The sequence below is a fragment of the Pieris brassicae genome, chromosome 13 (assembly GCF_905147105.1).
Source record: "Pieris brassicae chromosome 13, ilPieBrab1.1, whole genome shotgun sequence".
NCBI lineage: Eukaryota > Metazoa > Arthropoda > Insecta > Lepidoptera > Pieridae > Pieris > Pieris brassicae.
In genome coordinates this window covers 5,308,577-5,320,687 of record NC_059677.1, presented here as the reverse complement: position 1 = coordinate 5,320,687, position 12,111 = coordinate 5,308,577, and the positions used below count along the sequence as shown (strand labels likewise).

The window sequence follows — 12,111 nt, the reverse complement described above, 5'->3', positions numbered from 1 at the left end:
TCTAATAATAATAATTAATTAACATTGAACCGTTTGTCAGTGAATATAGAGTGAAAATCCGATATATTTTTACTTATTACAGATTTATCGACTAATTCCTCTCGCAAATCAACTTTTTTTTCCATCGCTTGTCTTTGCAGAAATAACAAAGATCAAAGAACTTCCTATATCTCAATATACTACTTTTGGATAAAATATTACTCTTAATATTAATTTGATAACATAATAATATTTTAATAATGTGATAAAAAGATATATGAATTTACTAGAATGGTGGATCGTGACAATTGTAACTTCTATTATACCTCTTGAGACGCGCCCCATTATGACGAACGCGAACTTTAGATTGTACCACCATAACATTTTTGTACCAGATTCTTGCAAATATTTATTATTATTATGAACAAAAATAATATTCGACTTGGCCGGCAACGACTTAAATCGAAAGTTTGGTGGCGTCATTTTCAACCATTTTGTTGCTACAAGTTCCAATTTAAACAAGCAAAAATGTTGTTTTGTGATGAATGAACCTCATTGTGTTGCTGAAATATGTACTTTTAGAAACAAAATTTAGAGTTACTTATTTTACTTGAAAACAATTAATTTAATTCCTATAAAATCCAACAAAAAGAAATCCTCAAATCTAAATTCAAATAACAAGACACAACTAGCTTTTACACAGACTAACAAACAAATTAAATGAAACGTCTGTAAACACATAATAGTTGTTTGTATTTTTAAAAACAACATTTAGCGTTTGTTATTTTACTTGAAAACACTGAATTAAATGTAATTTCTTTAAAATCCAAAATGTTCCAACGAGAAATCTTCAAATCAAAATTCAAATGACAAGACAAAGCTAGCGTCTTTTACACAGACTAACAAACAAATTAAATCAATCAGTAACAACACTAGATAATTAATAATCTCAAGAATCGAATGTAAAAAAAAATATGATTTTCATGTAAATGAAATCCTATCAAATACCAATGTCTAACGCATTTACGCCATTGTTATCGATAATTAAATTTGCTTGGATTTTCGGAGTGCCTTCAGAAAGCTAAGTCTGATCTATAACAGTGGTTTTAATAGTCAGTAATTCGATTAATATTAAAATGGCTGTTATGTGAAGCAGTTATAACAAATTCTGGTTTATATAATCCATACACTTTGCCAAGTTAATGACATTGGCACGTGCACCAGCATACATGATCTTTTATGCTAATCACAAAAGGTGCAAGGTTATTATGAAGAGCTCACTGCTATATAGGGTGTTGGTTTGGTAGCTTAAGTGTGTGATACTATCCGAGATCCATGAGCGCAAATGGTCTTTCTATGTGCGCATTTAACACTCGCTGGGAATGGTTGATCATATTTTTACTAATTACTAGATATTTTGTTTGCTTTTTTTAATAATTATTGTAAATTACAAATTATATTTACTATCTCAGTAGTACTTTGATGTCACTATGACAAGGTTCCATCGCATTAGCAATTTGCGGACACTATTAATCTGTGTTTAAAATTTAAATAAATTTGTGACAACATCCATATACCTTTCTAATACAAAACTGGTGATCAAATTGTTTTAAAATTAAACATATTTTTTTTCTTTGGTTACAAACTGAGAATTATATTTTTACTTTTTACATTAATTATAAACCAAATATATAATTGTTTATATTTCTATACCAACATTAATCAACCTCGCTTTACTTAGCTAATAAACTAGATTAAAAAAATACAAATATTATTTACAATTTGATGTCTACGATCAAAATATAGACATAACATTTATTATTGTATTGCCACTGATTTATATTTTTGTTTTTGCTGCTCTATACAGTAGAATCTTTTATGAGTTCTGGCATCCAATATCTGCGCGATGATTGATCCAAAATAACAAAACGGAAAGCGCATTGCTGGGAGAGATTATGAGTCTATTTTTCGGACAATTATTACCAATTCAAAATCATTTATTCGTATAGGTAACACAATGTACACTTATGAGCGTCAAAAACAGAAATTTACTGCCAGTTCTCAAATCAAGGGCGTAGAACGGAAGAGAAAAGCTGAAAGAAGAAACTCTCTTAAAAATAGCTTTTCCGTTATTTTTATTTAAAAAAAAACATAGTTGTATTTAATATAGAAAATTCTCGAGTGTGTTATTTCATGAAATTTTGTGTACATATGGGTTAGGTCTGCGAATCGGACAACATCTTATCCCCCTAAATTTTAAGGGTGGTCCACGGCTTATTTTTTTTTTACAAAATTGTGTTTGAATGAATTTTTACTCTTAGTTCATTAAGAACTTATGGCTTGAACTCAGAGGTTTATATAGAGAATTTTACAGAAAACCCTAAAAAGTTTTCATTCATAAAACCGAACAGTCTCTGGGGTTGCATAGTAAATTGTTTAATGTTGGTATTTACTTAGGAAGGCTAAGTAAAATCACAATAAGAAGAAACGAAGTTCTCGGGGGCAACTAGTTAATATATATATAATTCTACTATACGTATGTATGTAGAATCAACTAGACAAGACTAGACTTGAATCAACGCAAGAAGAAGACAGACTGATACTTTTGTCGTTCCACAGTCCTTAACCAATCTAGGTAAACATGCGCCCCTCAGTAGAATACTTAGGAATTTTAACCAATGTAATTGTTATTGTTATTGATATGGTCTTGACGTGTATTATGACTCACTTCCTAGTTTTAAGAAAAAAATTCAGTCATCTCAGCCATAAGTCATGTAATATTTTCCACGTTTCAATTTATTTATGTTTAAAAATACAAATACTTAAGTAAACTCTGTCCGCTATCATTTATTAGAGTCAATGTTGTGTACACCTATTATTAGATTGCATGCTAGAATAAAACCCAATATTGTTAATTAGAAAATGTATACATGTAATCTGTTGGTGTTCCTTAATAAATAAATAAATAAATGTAACTGTACTCTTCAGAAACGGCTGCTTTGAATGATTTTTTTTCGTATGCGTTTGGGCTTCGCCCTGGATAGTTTAGATTCACAAATCATCCCGTCAGGTAATGCTGCAGTCGGTACTTATATACATTTAATATCCTAATCGCTAGTAATATGCAGTGCAACGTCCGCCCACTAGTTTTTACTTAAAATTCTACCCAAATAGAAGTCGACTTCCAAAGGCGTTTTGATGGAAAACAAGACGGCAAAATTAACACGAGTTAATTGCTTTTTAAATAAATTACGTCATTATAACCGTTATAATTAAAGGAAAAGGCGGCACTTGCGCTTACGAGTATCTTTTGATGAAGATAAAATGTTGGAGCGTTCTCCGTTTGATATCTTTGAATTCTTGATAATTACGTTCAATTAACAGAGTTCCATTGTTTAATGAACAAGTTAAAAACTGAACTTGCTTCGGTCCTTTTATGGTTCGTACATGATCGTAATAAAGATATGAATACCGGTATTTTGTAACTCCAAATATTCATTCTGATACTGAGCTTAATGTTTAGTTTTTGTATGCGATGTCAGAGTATGTATGAGTATGCAGTATTGTATACAGAAAAGGATGGAATCGCTGTCATTTGACGGTTAGCGGAGATGAGTACAGCATATTTTAAGTTTAGAATCGTTGCTCCCGATGTCAACTGTCAAAAGATGTTTATCGTTCAATCGTTCAGGTGCGAAGGGATGCGTAAACATGACAGCGATACTCTACAATCGTTGTTCCCGAAGTCAGCTGTCAACTGTCACTAAACATGTTGTTCTTTCAGATTCGAAGCGTTGCGAAAACGGGACAGCGATTTCGAGTTCCGCTGGCGACACCTTGGCGAAGTGGCCCCGCGTAGTGGAGTCACTGAATTCGATTGGGACAGCAATTTAGAAGATGGGACAACCGAAAAATACAAAGGAAAGTAAGGCCTGGGATGCTAAATTTTATGTTTAGTTTAAAATACCACTTTGTGAAGGATCTCGAATAATATGGCAATAGAGTTTGGATGCGCAGGAGTTTTTTTAGATTCTTTTGTTAAGCGTGTGCCTTCTGTCCATTGCCAAGTTACGTGTCGAGACCTATTTCAAAATTTTGTACATATTAAATATACACGCCACCATATTTTAAACGAACATAATGTATATTGTAGGTTATCAAGTGTCTTAAGCCCGATTTCACCGACCTAGTCTAGAGTTAGTAAGATCTATGGCTAATACGGGCCTCTGTGCAGTTTGATGATTAAGCATGTTAGTCCATATTTCTAGAGCGTTGATTATTATTTAGTGATTTAACATCAACACAAATGGTACGATTCAAAAATAGGAATTAGCTTGAGTCCTGTACATCATAATTATATTATTTGACATTCTGGAAACTTGCTGATATGGTCTTTGTTCCATTATTAATTTGAATTTTTTTTATATATATTTAGCCTTATAATTCTTGTTTCTGAATCGCACCCTAACAGCATCCTGTCCTTGTGGAATAGTGACACATTTATGAATGTTCTAAAACCGATTTCAAATACCCCTAAAGTTTGTTGTACTTGGTTTGAGAGATAATTATATATGTGGATTAAAAATTCATTCTGCTACTATATAAAATAGCTGTTATTTCGATCATTTATGATTTATAGCCTTTTCGTAGCGTTGTCTACATAACGTACCAAAGTATATGTTTTTCTATCAAAATGATATATATACGCTTTAGAAGTAATGAATTTGACATCGTTAAACATGTATTAGATATGCAGTCATAATTGTGTTTCTATTTACGGATTGCGATAAATATCTTCAAACAATTATATAAATGTGTATTGTTTAAGGAACATTTAATACAAGTTTTGATATAGAATTGCAACTGGTGTTTGTTAAGGTAACATAAAGAGTCCACTAGTATTCCTCTTTGATTATATTCGTTATTGGCAAAAATGAAAACTAGGCAGCATTATTCGTAAGTAAAATTCGTCTAGACTATCGCAATTAAATTTTTGAAGGTTCTATATTATGCTACGCAATTTTTCGGTTTCTTTCTGGATGTAGGCTTTTTCTAGTACGCCCTGTATTGACTTCTGCATTCTCTGAAAGCCAGCCTCTTTGGTCAGTTCACCTAGTTGGTGGGCTCGTCCTTTTGCTCTTCCGAGATCTCCATTCACGGAACTACGGCATAATGCAGAGCGAATTCTAAATGCTGAACTAGGAATTACTGATTAGTTCAGAGCTTTTGTTTATTTCTATGAATTTTGTAAAATTTAGTTTGCTCTAAAGTGAGCTGCAATATCTTGTTGCTTACTTCTGTATTGTAAAATTATGTACATATAGGTAAGTATTTATCTGCTATGATTCTTGTATTCAGGCATTTTTTATGTTCCATGTTAGATTGCCGAGTTCTAGATGTCTATGAATCAAAAATTTGGTTGTGTTTTGTATGTTTACCCACCGATTTTATTATATTCAGAACAAGTCATAGCGTAGATTAGAGATTCATCAACGGACGTCGTGGCAGAATACGAAATTCCGTAGTTAGACGTTATATTCCTTCTGGGAATTAAGGCTGTTGTTGCCATACATTATGTAGATCCAGCTGCCCATTGAAGTATTTCCAAAATTATTAGACTTTTTCTTAAAGAAAAAAAGTGTACCAATTCTGAAAAGGATTTGAGTGTCCATGGATGGCGGCGGTGTCACCTAACGTCAGTTGAGCCTCCTGCCCGTCTCTTTCGTTCTGTAAAAAATAGTTTGAAGCAAAACATTTGTTCTACATTCTTGATTTGAACATTTTTTTAAACTTATATATATGCTTACTTTTTTATTTTGTCCCGTATTTGTGTTAGTTTCTGAATATCGTTTAGATGCACTTTAAAAATTGCTATCCTAAATCGATATTTTGATCGTAGACATCAAATTGTAAATAATATTTGTATTTTTTTAATCTAGTTTATTAGCTAAGTAAAGCGAGGTTGATGAATTTTGGTATAGAAATATAAACAATTATATATTTGGTTTGTAATTAATGTAAAATGTAAAAATATAATTCTCAGTTTGTAACCAAAGAAAAAAATATGTTTAATTTTAAAACAATTTGATCACCAGTTTTGTATTAGAAATGTATAATTATATGTTGTTACAAATGTATTTAAATTTTAAACACAAGATTGATAGTGTCCGCAAATTGCTAATGCGATGGAACCTTGTCATAGTGACAAATTGGTAAATAGAAATATAATTTTTAATTTATTACAATAATTATTTAAAAAGCAGACTAATTATCAAGTTATTAATAAAAATATGATCAACTATTTTAGTTTATTAAAAAAAAACAAACGATAGTTAAACGTCATAACAAAACATTTACGAAATGATTGCATACTTTTATGAATAACATTGAACGATTTTTATTGTATTATCACTATTTTGTATGGATACAAAGAAGGGAGTGACTCCTCGGACGTATAAGCCAATAGAGAGGAAGAGATAGATGCGGTGCAAGCGTACAATGAGCGTAACGGGACAATGAGTCATGCTTTTTCGTGCGTGCAGCCGGCGTTCATATTAAACGTTGCATTACGACAAAACAGTGTCCAGGCGCATTATCAATTTGCGAGGTAATTACGTAATCAATTAATAATAAAATATTTTATCATTTAATCTTGTTTAAATATGAGAAAATTAAAAACATTATTTTTGTTAGAATATTCTAGCTACTTTAAGTTTTATGTCTTGATGTCTATATCGCAGCCAATTAGCCTAATTAGCCGTTCAATCAACAGCCTAGCCTATTAACTAAACAGCGCCGTTTTAACTAGCGGCCTGAAAGATTTTCGGGCGTAGCATTTGTAACTATATTTAGTTAACTGGCTGGCAAATGCTTAGGCCATTCGTACTATAGAATGATCACGTGTGACAGATGAAACATCTGACATAAAAAAAATATTTCTTTAAAAATGAAATTGCTTGAGTCATCAAAATTCACATAATTTTTGTCACTACACTCTTGTTTTCATTAAACTTTGGAAACACCATTAATGTTGTGGTTTTCCGACGTTATATTGTCAGGTTAAAGAGTTTCGACGTTAGCCTAGGTGTGGGACTAAATTTAAATTAACAATCAACAGGCTAGGCAAGTTATGAAACGTCACTGATCCAAGTCATTTGCCTTGCTGTTTGATCAACTGGCTATCTTTGAGGCCGCTAGTTAAACGGCGCTGTTTAGTTAAAAGGCTAGGTTTTTAACCGAAAGGCTTATTAAGTTAGTTGGCTGCGACATGTATATGTAACCTTAGTTAGACCATCTTTTTTTACTTTAATTTAATAGTGATATGATAGCAATGATCCGGTATGACTCCTATCTGTCATAATTTTTATTTTGACATACAGGCGTCATAGTTGGCGCTAAGTCCCACTAAACATAGTGGGGTATTAGAAAGAGAAATGACAATATGACCAGTATTATATATTCTTTATCAAAGAAAACATATAAAATTTATTTTAATACAAAAATTGCAGCTATTTTGGCTTTAATACTCTTAATCATATCGATAAAAACAATAATTAAACTGACAAAAATGTCAAACGACAAAGGATTATTGGTCATTGAGGCAAGATTTTAGTTACAGTCCCGTAGAAGGCCGTTAATCAACGAACAAGCGTAAATAAAACATTCTACACTAGTCTACATGCAGATGGCAGGCATTTGTTTTTTGACAATTTCCAACACTTCCAATTTCATTCTGTTACCGACAATCTTTTGGCGGGAAAGGAGTCTAAATCATCCTTCTGTCAAATATTCTTTAACGTCATAGACTATAGACTTTAATTGTCAAAGAAAACGGTGGGTGGTTGTTCCCGATACTGACAAAACAGATCGAACAAAAACTGATGAAAACATTCCACCATTTTTCACTATAAAGCTTTGAAGAATGCAAGCGTTTAGCCTCTATCAGAAGTAGTAAAAGTAAGGCAAATATAGTAACTTTTGTTTTTTGAATTGTATGTATTTAGTATATAAAACATACGTAAAATTTAACACTGACATATATCCTGTGATATGTTTTGCACTAATCACGTTTATATAAGCTGTTGTATATAATGAGCCATATGAACTTATGAACTAGCTATGTATAGATTTTAAGCGTAACTGGATATATTTTAAAGATTTTCACCTGTAGCGCAAACTTTAACGTGTTTACGTTCTTAATCTTTTTTGTTATTGTCAATGCCATGCTGACAACTGAGCTTTTACTAGCAAGCGGGATATGGTTTGTCATTCAGATAACTGTCATTGATGACAGTGACAGATGTAGCTTTGACATTTGGCAGTTTCAAATTATACCAGTTACGATTACAATATTGTTTATATATGCTATTTTCTATAATTGTCGACAACCAAAATCTAGTATTAGTTGTTTAAGTTCCCGACTGAACCAAAATATAGTTGGTACGTGTTTATGAACACTTAATAAATGAATTAAACTATTCTGTCTTTTATTATGTCCATTAATTTAATTAATTAATTTAATTAGAATTAAGATTTTAGGTTATGTCTCCCTGATAATTTCTTTATACGGAGTGAGCCCTAACATCTTGCTACGAAAGGCTAAGTTGCCAATAGTTGGGGCATTAACTACATAATGATTGCCGGCAACGCACTCGCGACATTGATTGTGTATCACGGTGGTATCACTTAACATCAGATGAGCCTTCTACCCGTTTGGTTTTCACACCATCACACAGCACAGTCGAATTACTATTAGGTGTCACTTATTTAAATTGAATTGAACTTTTATAGATTTTTCTTTCGTAAATGTTAGAACCTTTTAGGATATATTTATTCCATCTTTAGTTAAAAAGTCATTGCATTTTATTAGCAGTAGGACTAAATAGTCACGTGAATTTTCACTAGTAACATAACTTGGTCCTGTTTGTCCTGAATTTAAAAGACAATATTCAAGGTATTTATTTATTCACACTTCGTTAATACAAAAAAAATTGTACACAAAATATTAAGGGACGCACCGGGCGGAGCTAACCTAATCCAGGCAAGCTAAGGGTAACAAACTAAAGAAAAGAAATAAGATGAGTGCGAAAGCGGCATAACCAAATGTTATAAAAAAATATCGAACCTTAACCTTGCTACAAAAAACGTTTGTGTACTACTGTAGAAAGTTATACTTCTCTGGCGTAACAAGATAAAAATCTTTTCAAAAATTTTATCTTTCGCCCTATTGTAGAATATACGTTTGTAGAAAAACGACACTAACAATAAAAATATACGTATATGTCCTCGTTTTAATTTGTTGGTAACTTTTTGGAAACCAAAATGTTGACTATTGCTAACTTTTTTCTCTCTCATATTTTCCCTAACTCTCCAAAAGAACTATAACTTAAAAAAAAAACAAAAGGTACTTCCCTGTTTGGAAAGTTCGATTGAAAGCGCTCATCTCAATAACTTTTGGTCCGTATTTAATTTGTTTTGAATAAGAACATTGCGCTACTAAGTCGAAATAACGAAACCAGCTAAACTCAAACTCAAAATAACTTTTTTCATAGGTAACCAAGTACACTTATGAAGGTCAACAGAAAAGGTGTAATTTTTTTTCTGAATTGACATTTTCAGTTCACAAGTCAAGAGCGTCGAGAGGTCTTTCAGTTTTTAGCCGGCGAGAAGAACTGGCAAGGAACTCTCTGCCACTCTTTTTAATCGCCAAGTTTTGAGGCATACAAATTGTTTGAACTGGAGCAAACCAATCCCAAGGATTAGGAACATTTAAATATTTATCATATATAAAAATCTTTGTTGATTAAATTACGTTTAACTATGAATTTATTTAGAGATCATTCTCTAATTTCGATGGGAGTTTGTTGCAAAAATACTATTTCCATATAAGGTGTGGTTTATCTTCTGATGCCTGGTTGGTTGTAAGCTTTAATTAGATCTGTTTCGAATATTATACAGGTCATAGTCACCATTTGTTAAAATCGTTTATAATTTTTTGTAGGCTTCAAGAATATATTTACCAGATTTCTGAAAAATACACAATTAAGAACTGTATAAAGGAGAAATTTGAGTTAAAGCAATGAATAAAATGAAAGAAATATCGCAACTTAAATTACCTTGAAGTTGTAACGAGGTGAAACTAGATGAAAGCTTATGAATTCCACTTTTTACAAGAAATACATCGTTAAATCCTAGCCAATTAAGCACCCAATTAGACATTAGGAAATGTATGAAGGAAATGACGAAATACCTAGAGAAATACTTGTTGTTTTTATCACATTTGTAATCGGAGAATAGGGCGACTGTTTCCTGGACATGAAACTTCTTTATTCGATTTACATTATAAACTTACAATTTATAATGTAAATACCATGTACTAGTTACAGATAAGTTCAACCAACCAATTCTTAAAAGACTCGCAGTATTGAGCCCTTTGTCATTGAGAGTATCCATGGGAAATCTCGGCTGAGGTGAGCTTCTTGCCCGTTTGCCCCCTGTTCTATAAAAAAAAATGTCCGTAACGTTTGAAGCGACATAGTTTGGTCGACCAAGATTTAAAGTCTAGTTTAAATTCAGCATTAAAATTTAACATACACCATGGCTACTTGACCTAAAATCCTATGTCCTCCATGTGGGGTTGAAGGCATCCAGTACCCCTGATTTGTCCTCACTCCTGGTCATTTTAGCTTCCTTTGCCTTTCCAATGATGTTAGCCATGTCTGTTCGTTTTGAAATACCAGTCGATCGCTGGCGTGAAAATGTGGATTGAGCACCTCGGTATAGGTGGTCCATCCACATCTCTTTTCGGCATTAATTGGCCTCTAAGCTAGGAGGCTGTTTGGGGATGGGATTAGTACCGCGATCCCAAGGTCAGGGCTTCTGATATTTAAAATAATGTGTCAATACAATACAAAAATTTCAGGACATTCGCAGTGTTTTTTTTTAATTTTTATTATTTTAGTTAATTATTTAAAGACGTAAAATACTTAAAGATACATGGATCATGGTGTAATGGTAGCAGCTCCTTACAAGCATTTTGTAGACAAAAAACTTGGGGGATTAGTGAGTTCTTCTCGTCCGTTCTACGCCCTTGATTTGAGAACTGGCAGTAAATGTAAAATTGGAAGCATTTAATATGTGTTATTGTATATTTTATTGACGTTCATAAGTGTATATTGTATTGAGTAGACTCTTTCGAATAAGTTTCATAGCACCAATGCTGGCAGCAATATTCGTCAGCTTTTAAAAGCGAAAGAGGAAATATCCCACGGTCCAAGCTTTCACAACGGTGCCCCACTTTCGAAAAGTCACAGTAAGTCGTCCCAGCAAGCAGATCTCAAATTTCCGAAAATAATTTGGTATTAATAATTTTTTTGTTGTCTACCTGGTAACACTAACTTATCACAATATGTGATAACAAATAAAAGTAATAGACAAAGAAAACTGTTAACTAAAATAAAAGGTTTAGTTTTATGGAGTTAACTATATGTTAAGTCAATTCAAGTTGTTTTATGGAATTAGTAGTAACTTGTTATCATTAAATCGAATGATTACTGTAAACTTAAAATACTTTACCGCTGCAAGCGATAACAACCTACAAAACGGCTAACATTATTACCGAAATTACGAAAGGATATTTCAAGGATGTGGCGGTTTTCAGATTATATGTTAAATGATACACTTTTTTTGAAGCTGGGTGTCAACTGTCTTTAATCGTTTAAAACATAAGCTTATAACTAACATAAAATTAGGGGTAGTGGTGTTGCGACGCTGGATTAACAAAAACACTTATGACACTTATGTTATTGGATATTATCGAAAACGAGAATGTTAAATTACAATTTATGAGTGTGGTAAATACTAAAGGACTTATTTTGGCTTCAAGTGTGCAGTGATTGTTAACATATTGTTTACGCTTTTATATATATACATATATATGTATATACCGTATTTAAATTAGCGTGCTCTCAATAAGGTGAAAAAATGCCTGGCTACACTTAATATTATAATAAACCCTGTTAAAAGGTAAAAAATGAGACGAACAATAAGAAATCGTTGTGTATTTTATGATCTATTGCAGGAAGTTTGAATTGTCAAATTTGCATTTAAGCCATTGGAACGCATCCGTTTCGT

At 32.3% G+C, this 12,111-nt stretch overlaps 1 protein-coding gene across 1 annotated transcript in view; it reads left to right on the top strand.

Moving 5' to 3' along the window:
- LOC123717686 (heparan-sulfate 6-O-sulfotransferase 2) overlaps window positions 1-8,456 on the top strand; it is a 94,975-nt gene extending 86,519 nt beyond the window's left edge. The window contains exon 8 of the mRNA XM_045673825.1: window positions 3,764-8,456. Coding sequence (XP_045529781.1) covers window positions 3,764-3,908 — 145 coding nt within the window. The 3' untranslated portion in view covers window positions 3,909-8,456. The remainder of the gene's footprint in view (window positions 1-3,763) is intronic.
- Window positions 8,457-12,111: the final 3,655 nt, after the last annotated feature.